Source organism: Limulus polyphemus, unplaced genomic scaffold (genome assembly GCF_000517525.1).
Source record: "Limulus polyphemus unplaced genomic scaffold, Limulus_polyphemus-2.1.2 Scaffold1496, whole genome shotgun sequence".
In the NCBI taxonomy this organism is placed as follows: domain Eukaryota; kingdom Metazoa; phylum Arthropoda; class Merostomata; order Xiphosura; family Limulidae; genus Limulus; species Limulus polyphemus.
The window spans coordinates 39802-58432 of NW_013667106.1; the positions used below are offsets into that span (position 1 = coordinate 39802).

The window sequence follows — 18631 nt, forward strand, 5'->3', positions numbered from 1 at the left end:
TTAACCAAGACCAGGGTAGTAAGAGAGTAATGAATGTACAGCAGAAAAAAATACAATGTTTATTAAGTTATAAAATAATAAATAATTAATAACTGAATCGTGGGCCGGGCGTGGCTCAATGGTTAGCTTGCCGAACTTATGTATCTGCGGAACTAACGTTCGCTTTCTACTGTAAAATACTGCGTTCCGCTCTTTTGAGCTGTATGTACGTTATAAGAGTGATGGTCGATTATCAGTATTCGGTCCAACAAGAGTTAGCTAAAAAGTCTGCAATGGGTAATGTTGACTAGCTACCTTCTCTCTAATCTATCAGCTCAAAATTAGGGACTGTCTGCGCAGAGTGTCTCGGCGAATATTCGGCAAAACAACAACGACAATAGCAAGAATATCAAATATATCCAAGCTAAGAGTCATAAAAAAAAACAATAATGTATTATACACACAGTGAAAGATAAAACATGAGAAAAGTAATGATTAATGTAATTAACAAACTAACAATCCAGTTAACTACGAAATGTCATAAGATATACAACTCGCATTAACTGTACCAACAGCTTAAACTAAGGGGGGGGGGGGTAAACTAATGATGGTCCTGATAATAATGGTTCAATATTACCTTGTCTGATAATAATGGTTCAATATTACCTTGAACAATTTATTAATAGGAACTTCCGAGTGAAATTAAATAAAAGTGTTTACTAATATATCAATCAAATACACTATGTATACTATATCCATTGTTGACGAGGCCATTCCCCTAATACGAGGGTTCTTCAGGATGGCTGAGATACGACAGACATAGCAAGGGTTGATACGTTATATTTACATTAACAAACTGCTTTATAACAACTGATGCAGTGCTGAGATGGATTAAGCAGTTAAAAATTTGATTTTCATCAATTTGATTTATGTTAAAACACACCAGAATTAGGTTAACACCGTATACAATTATTCTCGATTAAACTTGCTCATAATTTAGAAAAACTATTAACAAAATTTAGTTAGACATGAAATTTTTGAAAACGTCGGGATGTCCAGTAAAACGTTTGAACTCGGACTTTATAACATGAAGATTGTTGTATTTCCCGCAAAAATGAATGAATTTTCTTGTCCGAAATGATGTAGGAGAAACCCCATTTGTGAGCTTACGAGCTCCAGTAATGTTGAACTAATGCTATGGCAAGTAATAAGCTACGAGTAGTAGATATTGTAACGTAATTGGAATATTTGCCTTTGGAAATGAAAAGTTTACTACTTGAAAATCAAAAGTATCTCTTTTATTAAAAAAAAATAACTTGAATGTTTGATATAGCAATGTAGTGAATAAAACTTTTTTTTCCAGCGTAAGCGATTGGTGGATAATTTTGTTTGACTGTGTTAAGAAAGCCTTGATAATTAAATTAAATAATATCATCAATATAAGTACAAGCATGACTGTTATAACTGTACTGCGTATACTGGACTTCGTTTGGCCATCGCGAAGGTCAACGACACACGAAATCAGAGCCGCAATCCGAGAAAACATTATTACTGTGCTGCGACTATTGCAGTAGTTTCTAATGTTTACAAGTGACTCTAATACACCATGGGGACTTCATGTTATGCGAAACACTAATGATATGGTAGTCTGTTTAAAATTTATCATGCGAGAAACGAGTGTTCAGAGAAATTCAGCGGAAGTTGCATGCCACACAAAGTATAACTTTTTTTTTCTTGCTGCGACATGCCTGAGATAAAAAATCTTAAATTTAGTTGCTTAAAAAATGTGTCATTAGAAACAAATGTAAGTAACATTCAGAAACTAATATCAAATTGGTTACTTTCCTGAGTTGACAAGAGCAAATGCTTTTAAACATAATGGTTTTATATTTTGTGCTTTATGGAATGCAGTATTTAATAGTCATCATGGGTGTGATTAATGTGATTTCCTAACTGTTGAGGTCAATATTCTGAGACTGCCCTTGCTTACCTAAGTTTATGCTCACAATGACAGACATGGAGCAGTAAGTTTGGAAATATTTTCTCGGAAAAGCAGTTTAACACCCATTAAGTATGAAGTTCTTTGCACGTTTTAAAACAAGTTGCATATTGAACTGTATAAATAAATATTCAAAGAAATATTTTATTATTTTGTTTGTTTTAACACAAAAGGTTATCTGCTCCGTGTCTACGTTGGAGATCAAACTTGGAATGAAGAAAGAGAAACATTTGTTTTGTTTTTGAATTTCGCGCAAAGCTACATGAGAGCTATCTGCGCTAGCTGTCCTTAATTTAGCAGCGAAAGACTAGAGGGAAGACAGCTAGTCATCACCACCCACCGCCATCTCTTGGCTACTCTTTTACCAACGAATAGTGGGATTGACTGCAACAATATAACGCTCCTACGGCTGAAAGGGCGAGCATGTTTGGAGGGATAGAGAAAATATAAAGGTTCGGTGGAAACTTCTTCATTGTTCTCTTGTTTGTGAATGTCGCTGTGACCTTCTAATATTTAGATCTTACTCAGATTCCCATATGTTCTTTAAAGGTAGGTTTTCCAAATACCAGACAAAATCGAGTTTCATTACCTAACTAACATAATATATAATAGATGAATATATATTGTTTCCAGAATAGAATTAGGGTATTATTACGTCTTTATTATGTAATCTAAGCATACAACAGTAACTTACATATGTATTATAACGCTATATTTACACCCTTTCACCGTAAACAACTTCACATAAGTTATAAACGAATTCGATAATATAAAGTCAGAAAATTGTGAGAAAATCCAGTGATGAATCCCATTTTCCTGAAAACTGCAGATAAATAATTGCGGTTTTTAACATGTTACAAGTTTTATCGCAGCAGTAGAAACAGAATTTCACTATAGTAAGAATTAGAGGAACAATGCAGCTTTATTTCTACAACAAATATGGCGTATTTATCCTTCATAAACACAGTAGATGCGTTTGAATAGTTGTCATATGTAGTAATAGTTTATCAGTTGTTATCTAGGGCCACTGTGCATTAGTTTTGTAACACACTGTATTTTTTATATTCATTTCGTAAACATGGTAAAGTAGAGATTAGAAAAGGTTGAAGCTTCCCTTTCAGCTCCTTCTGAACAATAGAAGTATCTGAACACACGTGATGTTATGTACCATTTGGTTTACCTTCCTCTTCCCTTTGCTGTCATAAGTTCTCAAAGGAAGAATTATTTGAAGCTTTAAAGGATAGGAACTTCGATAAACTGTTGTTTACAAGGAGATTCTAGGTCCAGGGAACTTGCTTATCAACTATTGTAAAATAACTTTCCGGAATTGTGAACTTTAAATGACATTGACCTTATGCTAAAACTAGCTAATGGTTGGAAAGTTAAAGAAAGAGAAAAGATATAAAAGCTTGGACTATCTTATTCCATAGCAGAGCAACCAAGCAAAACAAACTAAGAAAGCAACTTAACGTCAAGTAGCTTTACTACAGATCGCGGATTTATCTTTTTGTTAAGCTGGGTATTATATTAAGTGAATTCTTAGTGGAATAAATAAGCTTACCTGAATGAAAACCGTGAGCCTTTTCATTGTCGATCTTTAACTGGAAACTGAAAGAAGGAAACGTACTAGATTTTGGACTGTACTATTCAAGACAAAAAAAAAAACGGAATTCACAGTGGCACTTGTATAAAACTAAACAGTGTGGACTTTGATTTGGTCTTTAACCAGGTTAGACTGCTGGATCTGATTATTGTGTATTATTTTTATATATGTTGCTCATTTTAGAAGTTGTTTCAAACTTAATTAAAATTCTGAAAATTGTAAATTCGCTTATTTATTTGTTGGTTTCACACTTCGGTCATTTCTACCACAACACAATAAATAGCATAAAGTGTTTAAACCGGTATTACTAGGAGTGTTAATTGTAATTTTAGGTTGATCTCAGTAATCCATGTTATAAAAAAAGTGACCGTAGTATTGTTAGTAAAACCTTAGATACCCGCAGCACACGAACCTTCATCTGATGCACAAGTATCTGTGTCATGCGATTCATTTTAGACATCACTTATTTTTAACGTCCGCTTTAAATATTTTGCTATCTCATGCATGGCATTAAGATTGAACATTGAAATATCTTCTAACTCGAAACATTCGCCCGATTGCCTTTCAGTTTCATTCCTCTTTTTATGGCGTCAGCTTGAATTATTTTACCAAATTTCATAGAAATTGATTCAGCCAATTTCTCGCAATAACTCGTCACACCAGACAGACAAATAACCCTCCTTTATATGTACAGATAAGTTAAAAGTCGCCCTTGCTAGCTTGTACATCATATAATCCTAAACAAATCAGGATCGAACTTCCTAAAACAAAAACATTAAACCTTCTAGCAGAAAATGCTTTAGAATTGTGTCTTTAAAATATAGTTTCTACAAAGATGTCTTGTTTGGAAGTTGTATTCCAAAAACATTTCACTTGAAAAAGTGTCGTATGTTTTGGTGTATTGTGATGTTCAAGGTGTTTTTCCAAATTATAACTATCCATGTCTTCTTTATTATTATTATTCAAATTTTTTGGAATTGAGAACCTTTTTGTGGAAAATGAATAATTTCTGACACTTGCTTTATATTAAAATGCGCAGTACTGATCCCATTCTTGATCTCTAATAACATACTTGTTTATCTGACTGCATGAGTCTCTTTTGTGTAAATATCTAAATTGACGAAAACGAACCATGTGAACGGGTAAGTTAACCCTATTTCCATTATTGCCTCATGGAAAACGGTCATCCTATAAGCTTTTGCATAACATCAGGTCAAATTTTTTCATAAAACTTCATGATAGTACCTATTAATTCCTAGCTCATTCTTGTGGAACCTCACAATATCTGTCTTCATGTAAAACATGTTCAGCATAGAAATATTGTTTCATATCATTATCATGATGTTTTCAGAGAGCGTTGATTTCGGTATTTTCAACGTGAACAACACCTTATTCGAAACACGGGTTAAACAGCCTTTAAGGTTCAGACAGAAATGCTGACCAAAAGGAGGGCAATCTGTCAACAAAACCCGCCGTCGGTGTGGCTATTTTTAACCTAATAACGAGAGTGACTGTCGATGTTATAACTCTTCCACTGCTGGAAGTGCAGAACTTGGTCAGAAGCGTATCGTGGCTCGAACTTCGGATGTTTTGATCCGCAACCCGGAAAGCTAACCATTAACCATGCGAATGCATGGTTAATAATTTATTTCATATTCAGTAAGGTACCTCTATGTCTTAGACTTTATTTGTAAATTATCTATTGGACAATTGTAATATATTTGATAATTTTATCAGTGTACGAAATATTCATAACGTTTCCAGATTTCGTTTTAATTTGCAGTTTTGTGAAAAAAAATCAATTACTAATTTAAAAAATAACACATAAAGTTACATTAAATAAAGATCATACTCGTACTTGTTGGGTATAGTAGTTTAGCATTATGAGATCTCGTGAGCTAAATTATTCTTGAAAGTGACCAAATGGAGTTGATTACAAGTGCAAGTTTGTTTGTTTTTTCAGAATTTTGTGCAAAGCTATACAAGGTATATCTGCACATAGTCGTCCATAACTTTGCTAGATTAGAGGAAAATCAATACTCACTTCAAATTTTGGGCTAGTCTCTGCTGATTTAATAGTGTGATATGACAAGGTACTCTTGTAGCGCACTCACGGCCCAAACTGCGGAAGACGTTTTGTCGAAAAAGGGTCGCGAACCATGAATTCTTGATTTTACATTCCAGACATGCCAACCACTAGGCCACGCCTGGAACACGTGTGTAAGTAGCGCGTTAATATATTGGTTGGATTAAGTGGTTAATTCTAGAATGAAAACGAATAAATTTTATTTTAGAATATTTTTAGTGCACAGCTACATAATGAATTACTGTCCACCGAGGAGAATCGAACTCTGCATTTGAGCATTGTAAGTCCTTAATGTTACCGCTGACCCACCGAAAGATATAGAGATAATAAAGAATACCTAAAATCTGGAGATCATATATAACATCAGTTTTGCTTCAGGTAACTTAATGGTTTCTAAATAATGTACGATGTATTGTTTTTCCTGAGAGTTGTGTCAAGCGTAACAGAAACAACACGAGTACAAAAAAACAAACATTCTTTTTACAAATACGTAATCGAGAAACTTAAATGTAAATTCACAGAATGCATTTAATTGCGTAAAGAAAGGTTAAAAATCAGGGTCTGACAGGTGTCGTCAAGGATCAACTCTTACGCTGACTTTTAAGATGGCTGGATGATTCATATGTAAAATCGTTATAATTACTACCTGGGTTACAAAACAAAAGATATATATTTCATATAACAGGTGTTAGGCGACCAGAACGGATGTACGTTAATTCATACTTGAATTACACAAGTCTGCGAATATAAACTTTATAAAAGTTGGTTTGGTTTTTCCATAATTAGCTACGCATATTTTGAAAATAATATTCTTTTTTTTTACAACACGTAGTTTTGAGACTAAAAGACGTAGATTTCACACACACACACACACATACAAAAACAGGATGAATGAATACACATATTAGTTTGACATCAATAATCTTCCCTTTTCTTCAGTTTGTTTGTATTTTTGTTGACAAACTTAATAATAAAAAAAATGGTCATTGTGGTAAACGAAATAATAATTTGATCTAAGTAAGAGATTCTTTTCTTCTCGATTTGTAAAAAATCCTTACTTGATAGAGTTTTTCTTTTATGTATTGCGTTATGACATTTTGTGAAAAATCTGTACGTGACGGAGAAAAGTGGATATCGTTTTCGGATTCAGCGCACAGGAATTACTGTAGAACAATAAAAGACAATAAAACCATCGCAGGCCTGTGTTGTCAGTCAAGATGCACTGGAAACATTGTAAAAATAAAAGTTTTTAGGTACCATCCATGATTCTGCTGCACAGTAATGTTTCATGTTTATTAGTGTCTTTCGTAGTAGTGTAAGGGATTTAAGTTTGAGTTCTTGTTAAGTGCAAAGCTGCATTATGGGCTATCTATGACGACCCCATTGCAAGAACCAACATTCAACTGATAACGCTATAAAGTCTCAAGCTTACCGCTGAGCCACCGGTGGGCGAACTGACTTTCCAAATGCCCGTTGCCATGTCATAATAGCCTTAGCCTACTCCCCCCCCCCCCGAAAAGTTGGACATACCACCCACATCATTATATATTGAATCTAGAGTGGCCTGAAGATTAGGGTGCGCAACTCAAAATCTGTTGGTCTCGGAATCGAAACCAGTCGCCGATCATGCTCGCCCTTTCAGCCGTGAGGGCAGTATATAGTGACGGTCAATCCAACTATTCCTTAGTAAATAGCAGCCCAAGAGTTGGCGGATGGTGATGTCGACCTCCGAGTATTTAAAGTAAAGAGGATCTTTTGCTTCAGATATTTATCTTTAACGGATAGAATATCTTAAAACTACAAGATTATCCAATCCAAAAATTATAAGCAGGGTGGGAAAAAAATATGGAAAGATCTGGCCTTGTTAACTCCAAGATTTGACATCTTAGAGGGGAGAATATAGTTATATGGTAATTTAACTCTGAATTAAATTATTTTTTAGCGTTTTTTTGTAAATTAATAGTATGCTGTTACTGTTGGGTGTTGAACATTTCTCCGAAAGAAAACCAAAAAAAAAAAGGGGAAAAATTAAAATGTCAGATTTCCAAAGATGTATAAATGTATATGAGCGTCTAGCTGGATCTTCAGTGATACAACACCTAAAATAATGAATGTCTCTCGAGTGAACGCGTCAAAACTGATGTCAGCAAGGATATAGAAAACTAAAACCATGTCAGACAAACATAATAGTGGTTAAAAACATGTTTGACGGATCGTGACAGACGAGTATTTAGCATGAGTAGTGAGGCGAAAACAAAAGCGTGCAACGTCAAAAGTGTGCGCAGAACTTAATATTAGCCTACACTAACCAATCTCTGTAAAAAAAATAATAATAATAAACTGGAATTGAACTGCACAAGATGGGTTACCGTGGTTGGTTTGTCATTCAGAAAACTCTAATGATATTATACCATTGATAAAGTCATCATCTAGTTGTCATTACTTACTGTTTGTAAATCACTTGTGTGTTTACAATATTAGTTCCAATACTGTATCTAAAGCTACTGATCGAAATATACAAATTTATCTCTTAGATCTTATTCCTGATACTTCAAACAACAATAGAAATTTTGTGGAGGGAAAAAATTTTGCATTTACTTTTTTACTTAATTGTCCAAAATATTTAATGTTTTTACTCGCTTCAATTGGTAATTTAAAACAGGCAAAGTAATGTTTTGCGTTATTAATTTTTAATTCAGAAAGATAGACACTAAATCTGGTTTACACCATTTTTCTATAAATAGTCAAAAAGAATAAGGACGGTATGGTACTGTCTGTGAAAATATTCTTTCGAGAACACGTAGAAAAGGTTAATCATACTTGATTTGTAAGGTCTATATATGTTCATGTAGTGGTGGTAACTGCAAGTGAAGCCGTTATATCTTTGGATATTATGCTTAGCACCAGTGTATTTTGTTCATAGATGATTCCCGATTATTCGGTATGGCAAGATATTCGCGGTAGAATAAGAATTTTGGATATGTTACAGCTTTATACAAGGAAGAATAGCCGTATAACGAGATTGTTAAAATCTATAGATCGAATACACAAAACACTTTGAATAAATCTAAATAAAAGTGGAAAATATCACAAAGTAAAACACTTAGAACAGCAACGGCTCCAAAAACCACACCCCAGCTCAACTCAGAGCAGCTTCCTCGTTTATAAAGTAGAATATGTGGTTATTTATAATAATCCATGAGTAAAGCAAAGGAGAATACATTAAAACATGTAAACCATAACACTACAGTGCCGACGAGGCTTTTCGTCTTTTACCAGAGCTCATCAGGCCCAAAAGCCATTGTGATAAGGCTGAGCATGTTTCCTGGTACCATCAACAAGATAATTGTACAAGAGTTCAAAGCTAATGGAGGTTCCCAAGCCAAACGTCCAACCATACCTTGAAATCACGAGAAAGATGGCCGAAGAAACTGGAATCTTAGTAATCCCATTCGACCACGTAACTGTCAACTCCCCTGTTACAGCAACAATTTACTTTTGTGCTTTTGATCTGCTTAAGCGTCAATGTCCACAATCATTGGCGAAGGATCTGTGGAAAGTTTATGGCTTAAGATTGAACTCGATGTATGTCGCAGAAACTTGTGACAGTGGAAAATGCACCATCGAGCAAAAAAAAAAACATAATCGTAGCCATCAAACTGTGTATGATCGACGAAAGACGAAGTTACGAGGATAGACCGGAACCTACTACATCGTTATTACAAAATGAGAAAAACCTCAGTACATTTCTGCCTCTGCTATCAATGTAGTATTTTCTTACCAGGAAGCGGTACGAAGAAAGAAAGCAGAAACTGATGGCAAACAGGAGTGAACTATATAAACAACTGCAGGTCATCGCTGCTGACCCCATGATTAGTGAAAAGCAGAAACTGATGGCAAACAGGAGTGAACTTTATAAACAACTGCAGGTCATCGCTGCTGACCCCATGATTAGTGAAAAGCAGAAACTGATGGCAAACAGGAGTGAACTTTATAAACAACTGCAGGTCATCGCTGCTGACCCCATGATTAGTGAAAAGCAGAAACTGATGGCAAACAGGAGTGAACTTTATAAACAACTGCAGGTCATCGCTGCTGACCCCATGATTAGTGAAAAGTTCTAACTAGACTGAAAAGTTGTTCATACAAACTCACTATAAACAGCTAAACAAGATAATTTTCTATTTCTAAACAAATTACTCTGGTTTATTACGGTGCACTAAGTAGAAGTATCCATGAAAAATATGTGTTACAAACATTTTATTTAATAGGATACATTTTCATTACATGAATCATGCGGTCATTTATAAGTTATTAACTAGGATTAGCTCAACTTCTCAAGTATTTGTTATATTGTACACAGATTTTATTATCATGGACGATATTACACTCAGTAAGATTCTGACTTACGTTAAGGGAGTTGATTTCGTTGCTTCAATTAGTGCCAATTATTGAGTAAATATAGTTACTAAATGTTGCTTTCTGTTATTTTACCAAACACTTATACCTATGTATACCTTAGCTCTATCTTTACACTTCACTTCAATGAAATTTAAACATTTTTCTTTATATATTTATAAATCTCAATACAGTACGCACGTGCGCGCAATTCTACTGCCGGAGCTGACCTCGCCAAAAATAAAAATAAAAAAAAGGTTTGTTACCAATAGATTGTTCACTGGGAGTAACTACTTCGTTTTTTTATCACAATTTATTAGCATGTCACGTAAGTACGTCTTTCAGCCATGCAATTATGTGCATGTGACATCTCTTGTTGCTAATTTAAAATTCTAAACAAGTTAAAAACAAGCAAGTAAACCATAAATGTAATTAACGACGTTATCTGCGTATTTTAAGCCTGGTATTTCGAAGTTTTCCTGGAATAAAACGTTTGTTAGGAAAGTTAATCATGAAATGTCAGTATATCATTCTTAAATAAAAATATCAATTTTCTCTTAAAAGCTTCGATGAAATAGTTACATATTTAAAGACATGGAATGTATAATTATATTAGTGCTACATATACTGACACAGGTTTAATATAATAGATTTTTTTTGCTGTATAAATACACTTACATTTGATGTTTTAAAATAAACATTACATTTAATGTACTAAAATACACTCATATTTGAAAAAATTAATAGAAAGGGGTACACCGTGACACAATTTCACTTACTTCATGTGTCATGAACCCTGTATTTGTATATGAAATATTATTTTTCCGAACACATGTTTTCAATATAATGATTCCTTAGTTGTCAGAGTGCGTGTGTGTGTAACATCACGAACTTTATTGAAACTTGTAAACATCAGACGGTTGACTCCTGTTTTTGTGTCGATATATGATAAACTTGTAACACATAAGTTATAAATTGTAAAAGCACGTATGCAATATAAACTATTGTCTGTCTATATTTATCAGTTCTTTGAAGCTTATGGTGATTTTTCGCGAGATAATATCATTATGATATGTACCACACAAAAAAGTAAACTCTGCTATTACTTATCAAAAGATACATCAATATTGAAGATAAACTCTTATCAGCAACACGTACATTTGTTTACATTTTCCAGAAAGTGATGGATCGTCTAACATGAATCTGATGATATCTGTGAGTTTGAACTTCTAGTGGTCAAAGTACGCACATGTTTACTCAACATATGCAAGTGACAGGAGGTTGATGCTCTTAGGAAAACGAGGCTTAACGAGGTTTTCATCTTTCAACTTAGAGAATTAGTAAAATACTACTGAGCGAGGATAGTACAACTTGGGGTTTACGTGACTTATTCGTGTGTATGCCAACACATTTACACGGGATTTGGTACAGAGATACTTTCTTGTAGGTCCAAAGCAGTTATATAGACAGTTTTCGATTTCTGCGATGTCAAAATTGGCCAATTTGGGATTGCGTGGCGAATACATGTCGCATTCGCTTGCGAATGTTGAGCTCTTTAATGCATTATAAGTTTTCAGATTTGTAGTTAAATACAGTTAAAGAGATTAATCTTAGGGCGTTGCCAAACTTCTAGCTCCATGTAAAAATGATAATTTTTCTTATGGGTTGATTGCAGCGTAATCCCTGAGGTCAAACTTTTGGGGAACCCTATATGAGTAAAAGTAAATTTTTTGTATAGTCTCAAAATGTTACCGCAGCGAAACAAATTCAATTCCAACAAACTAAAAAATGGAAAGCAGTCATTTAGATTCAAACTTACACGTACGTATTTTCTCATGTTTCAGAAATTAAGTATGATGAGCTCTGTAACCTGGTGAAAGCCAATAAGATGACTTTAATCGACGTACGGACATTTCAGGAACTAAAAGACGTAGGCCTAATACCTGGCTCCCTTAATATACCACGTAAGTTCTACATTACATAAATATTGTTGTATTTACAACAAAAACACTAATTATCACTGGATAAATGCTTTGAGTTAGAGTATTTCTTTAATAATTTCCTACTGTACCAACTTATTCTATTATATTTGAAGAATAAATGTTTTGAAAAAGTCGTAGTGTTGAAATTTTGATAATAAAAGATTTCCTTCATTATAGATTGGCCCTTTTTACACTAAAAACATAGATTGAGTACATTATATTAAAACAGTTATAGAGTTTCACCACTTCGTTACAGTCCATGTCGCAACGTTCTGATGTCCATGCATCTTGACAAAAACCCTGCAGCGTACTTTCCATTGCAAAAGGCCCTGTCTTACAACTGTCGTGCTAAAAGCATACTAATACTCCCCGTCTGCTTTCCATATGTCATCTAGTGCACAAGAACGATGGTTTCTCAAATCGCGTTTCAACAGCCCTGTAGACACAGAAATTCATAGGTACGCATGATTTGATTTAACTTGATAGGGATTTTGATTTAAATCATCTGACTCTGAATTCAATATGAATTCAAGGTCAAATCAAACAAGGGATGTTCAGAAACTTATTTCTCTTCACCCCACTCGTAGGAAAGCCCAAATACCCGTTTCATTCTCCAGCTGCTTGAGGTATGTGACTGTTGAAAGGATATGCTTTGGAAGTAATTTGTGTATAATTGAAATGTATCGATTATCCAGACGAAAATACTTCTTGATAATGCTGCGCACTGCTGTTTGGGGCACGTGAACCGTTTTTCCCACTACTATTTGTGTTCTTGGATTCTCTCTCCTGTTAAATGACGCTCCACTTTGCTTACCGTAGCTAAGGTATAACTTATTGGAGATCTCTTTCAAAATGGTCCTGGTACCCCACGTTGGTACATATTTCTTGTTTTTGATTTTATTCATGTACGAGAGATATCCCCTTGTCATGGAATCTATAAATCCCCGACCTGAGTATTTCTTTATTGTCTGAGTGTGAGAATATTTTGCATCAAGAAAGAGTGTTACGTACCCTTTCCAAAAACGGTCAAATTTCGTAGCATCACACTATCTACGAAACGTCAAAATGTAATTCTGATACATTATATTCCATCGCGACTTTATATCAGCTGTGCTTTTCACGTAACTTGCTGATTTGTTTGTTCAAAATTATTTTGATATAACGTACTCAACCTTTTTGTAAAAATCTGTATTCCAGTGTGATATGTATTGATTCCAATTTAATATTTGTTTTGAATTACACCTAACTTTAAAATGACAATACAGAAAGAGACGTATGTATTTCATATTTTGTAATTTCATTTCATTTAATAAATTTTCATCTAGTTTAAACGAGAACTATCGTCACCGAATCGTAAGACGTAACAGTAATATAGATTGTACTTTTCACTTGTTTTCAACTATTACAAGCATTAAACAATGGGAAATCTATAATTTTATAAAACGAACTATATGGTAATGTATAACTTAACTATCAAGGTGTTTAAATTACTCTCTATTTTCATACATCAAAGTTATTGTTCGGGAAGCCTTGTGTCTCCTTTGTTTCTGTATATTTTTACTGTTTTTAATAGTTGCTGAAGTAGAAGATGCCTTTCGTTTGCTACCCAACGAGTTTGAGAAAAAATATGGGTCTTCTCAACCTTCTAAAAATGACGAGAATATTATAATAACTTGTAGGTCAGGTCGAAGGGCTAAAGACGCCATACAGATACTGGAAAAACTGGGCTACAACAAGTATGAAATGATGGTTTATTATTGTTATCATAACAGTTAAAGAACACATCACAGGTTATTACACTAGATGACGATGTCATAGACGTTTTATTCATGGGTAAAAATAGGCAGACTGATGGAAAACTTAATCGGGTTATATCACACTGACATTTTACTATTACTCATTGCCAATTTGTCGCCACTAATAGCTCATTTCTCTACTGTACAAACGTTTGAAATTACTGTTAATACCACAGTATGTGGAAAACAACATTTACATTAGAAAACAATTTATTCTCAAAGTTTAAATTGATGTTTAAAAACTTTAATTATTTCTAAATAAATTTATTGCTAACCTTTTTATATTTCTAAACTTATTTACATTATCTCTTTCTTCTAGGATTCGTTGCTACTGTGGTAGTTTTCTCGACTGGGTAGAGAAAGGTGGAAAGGTTGTTTTTCCATAAATGTCTACGTTTTAAAAGGAACTTGTGTTACATTATTTCTCTTTATCATGAAGCTATTAATAAAAGATACTACGAAATATAGTTTTATATTTGCATTATCTCTTAAATTTTAATTTTCAGTCAGGTGGATGTAGAATCATTCTTTCTCAAAACTGATCTATATATAAGTCGAATAGTTTGCTATAAACATAGTTAAAAGGCGAGAACATTGGAGAAGTTCTTTTCGAAGAAGTACAGGCTCTCATCTTTGCCAGAACCAGCCTTACATTGTACCCATTGTACTATTCGAATTAAACAAGAAGTACATAGAATAATGGAACTTGGTACCGGCTTCCAGATATAAAGAACATTTTCTTAACATTTTTGTATAATTCGTATCTTATGGCCCCACAAGCAACGTGGTGTATAAATAGTTCAGAAAAATGTGTTTTAAAAAGGCCTAAAAGGACTCCTCGATAATTTTAGGGTAAATACTGGTCCACGAATATTTAATAATACTTTGAACTTTAAAGAACAGCTAGAATACATGCAGAATAAGAAAGCAAGAATGTGAAAAAAGTGAAGGAAGAAAAATTGAGGTAAATTTAATCACGAGTAAAAGGCTGAAGAATAGCGATACAGAAAAATAAAGTGGAGGAATGAAAATAATTAGATCATAAAAATCACGTAAATTACTGGACTACGTCCTTAAGACATGTTTTTTGGAAGTATTAACCCAGTTTTAAAATAAGATATGTTATCTAAAACCTAAAATTAAACAACAGAAGTAGTAACCAGAAAGAGAGAAAAACCTTCGTACACTAATGTAAATTACTAACTAGAAAAACCATATGAAACTACCTCCATAGTAACGCTCCCATGGGATTCAGGTACCAATATTAAAAGTTATGTGAATAAGATTTTAACAAAATAGAATCTTTAAACTATATATCAACAAATATTTTCAATTGTAATAACACAAGTAAAAAGTATCGCTTTCCGAAAAAGCAAAGCCACATAATGCAGCTTATTTTATGCTGTTAGGTATATTCAAATATTCCTGCTAAACTAATAAACCTTTTGCTAATTTACAGGTTTTTAACATGTCGCTAGGTTTACCCTTTTGCGATTCGTTGTACTGTAATCTTCACAATTTTATCAAAACAACTTGGATAGCATGCCACTAACAAGGAATGAACCCGTCCCCACTGAATCTGCATTTGAATTCTATGGTGCATTGCAGTGTAGGGTTTACAAAGGTGAGAATCTGCCACGTCATCCAGTTCCATTTAAAATTGTTGTGGAAAGTGCAAATGCTCAAGATATTTTTGTTGGGTGTCTCTCAGGTCTACTGTGGTTAATATACTGAAAAAAAATAGGAAACCAACGAAAATGCTATTGTATATATCAGACAGGCCGCTCCGAATAAATTACTATTCGAGTTATAAGAAATAGGAAATATTCTGTGAAACGAAATCGCCCAGGTCTGTAGTGAGACGTCATGCTTCTGGACCTCGTGGGTGTATTACAGTCCATGAGCTGCTAAGCACAGCAATAAACACAACACAGTGATCTTCATAGTGGCTTCGGCATCGAAACTGGTATGAATAACAATGGACTATCATTATATGGAAGGATAAATTCTGTTACCCATTGTTTCTACTCTGGACTTTATCCACATGTATTAGTTAAGAGAGTCATGGCGTTCTTGTCGGAAAGTTATATCTGGGGAATGACTTTATTATGTCAGTTAATGGAACTCTATCGAAACATCATATGATAACACAATGTCGTGTGTAGCAGTAAGAAAACAAAGTGAAATAACACAGTAAACGGACCAAACTGACAGAAGTTTTGATATTGGAGAAACTAGCTTCGACACATTCGTGTGTTCTTTTCAGTCTCACGTAAGACTGAAGAGAACACACGAATGTGTCGAAACTAGTTTCTCCAATATTAAGACTTCTGTCAGTTTGGTCCGTTTACTGTTTTTTGTTGTTGTTCTCTATAGAAAAAGACCACATCCGTTTGAGCTTGATAACATACCGTGCCATAAACTGTGTTTAACAGTGTTTTTAAACAAACATAATCCAAATCTGCCTTGGCCAGCTCGAAGCTCAACATGGATCAGATGAACAGAACTAGGAATGCCACTTTCAGAATAACAAATGCATATACTATAATTTTACTACACTTTGAGGTGCTTTGCAAGAAGAGCGGCGACTGGTAGCAGGTACGAGATTCCAGACGGTACTGAATGCCATAGACGAGTCCACTTCGTTGTTAAAATTGTGTTCCATTGGTGGAACAAGGTGTGCCGTCCCAACACTACTGGTAATATAGTATATGCTATAGTACTTCTGTGTATCTTTTGATTAAACAGATAAAAAAATAGTGTTCTAAATTCTTATCACGAGAATCAACAATTGTTTTTTTGTTTTCAACCTGTATCACATGGGGACTTCTAAACACTGGGAATTAGGCTATTAAACTTCCAATACATTAATTATACATCTGTTCTAACACTTGTAAAAAGTTAAAGTAAATTGGATGTAAATATAAAATAACAGTGTAAATGAATCTCTCAATTATCGAGAAAATTCAAGATCTTAAAAACGGTAAAAGCTGACAACTAAGGACGACAAAGAAAATAATGCGTATAATTACTTTTAAGGATACTCTATCTACAAATTATATTAATTATCAAAAAATAGCTTCATTTCAAGTCCACATATCCTTGACTTCTAAAATTATACGCAAGTAAAAGATTAATTATTTTATGTACGTGGCGACGCAACTTGCATTTTGGTCTATAGGGCACAAATAATCTCCGAGCTCCAAGAAATTGACAGTCAACACTGCATAATGGTGATCTTAATACATCTTTTTTCCTGGTTTGCTGCTTCTAGTGAGTGAAAACAGAATCAAACAACGTTATAAGCTGTGAGGTGGCCACATCATCCTTAGGTCCCGAATTGTATAATTTGATAATTGTATGTTTACATTTGAATATATAGAAAGGAAAGAATATATATACGAATTTTTAGTAATCATAACCATCCCTTCAAAGGATATCGGGATATTGTTTTGTTTTTTATGTGAGGACAAGACCAAGAAGCAAAATAGACGAGATCATCTGTTGCTAAAAGTTTATACATTGATTTACATAAACTTATGCTTTTACAGCAATTAAAAACACAACGTTTTCTTCCTGTTATTATATGTAGTGTGCAAGCACTAGAAAATTTAGTACATACTCCCGGAAATAACGGCTTTTATGTTTTTTCTACAATAATTACAGCACAACCAGATTTCCTTATGACCACTCATTATTATGCTAACAATAATCAACGAACAACTTTCACTGCCAACTTTGCCAGCTTTAATAACAAAATGCTTTTTTTTCATGTCTGGAGCATTTCTGTAATTAAAAAGTAACTCTTCCTACTCCCAAATAAAACATAAAAATAATACATCATAAGTTAGTGTCAACGTTATATAATGAAGGTTTTTTTTTCATTAATATAGCTTGAATTTTCGTTATTACTGTTATGATGTAGATTTATTACTTTAATTTTCAATAGCTCAAAATGAATTATGCAACAACGACAACAAATTCAGAACTAAATATTATTTGAGTCAATTTCGTTACTAAATTATTTTACGAAGACTGACGCCAGACATAATATGGTTGTATATGGTTAAAACGTTACTCTAGAAAAAATGTAAGTATACCGTAAATATTTGTAAAACGTCTTATGTTAGGCTTCAGTTTTGCTTAAAACGAATCAAATTACCTCTTCCAAGTTGCTTTCTTTTTTTGAGAAATGTGTTCAAAGACTGAAGAAAGCATCTCTTCAAGCCGAGTATGGTTTCCTCCTATATTGACAGTACCCCAAAACGGCAAAGTCATTGATGTCGACATTCGCTTTATATATATTATAAGACTCCATTGTGATTTTTCTGGATGGCCATAAAGGATTCTTCGACACTACTGAACTTATTTATACTTTTTTGGTCTGATGACAACTTTTACGCTTAAAATGAAGACTGTTATGTAGTCCTAATCGTACCTCCTTTAGAAAATGGAACATAACACTAGTCTCCTTTTCACGTCTGAATAAATAATACATAAAAGGCAAAGTCCGCATAAGCAAATGTAGTGCATACATTCTATGTAATGATCCAGAAGAACTATATAAATAATAATAATCATTGTTAAACAAAGTTATTTGAACTATAATTAAAACAATATTTAATTTGATATCTATGGATCATTGATCATTTAGCGATTATTCATTAATTTTTGGCTGATGCAATAGAAAGCTTTGTATAGAACAGAGAGAGAGAGAGAAAAAGAAATAATTGTTTGTTTTGAATTTCGCGCAAAGCTACACGAGGGCTATCTGCGCTAGCCGTCCCC

At 33.7% G+C, this 18631-nt stretch overlaps 1 protein-coding gene across 1 annotated transcript in view; it reads left to right on the plus strand.

Moving 5' to 3' along the window:
• Positions 1-14310, plus strand: part of LOC106463838 (heat shock protein 67B2-like) — a 16714-nt gene extending 2404 nt beyond the window's left edge. The window contains exons 2-4 of the mRNA XM_013923917.2: positions 11910-12029; positions 13621-13783; positions 14163-14310. Coding sequence (XP_013779371.2) covers positions 11910-12029; positions 13621-13783; positions 14163-14229 — 350 coding nt within the window. The 3' untranslated portion in view covers positions 14230-14310. The remainder of the gene's footprint in view (positions 1-11909; positions 12030-13620; positions 13784-14162) is intronic.
• Positions 14311-18631: the final 4321 nt, after the last annotated feature.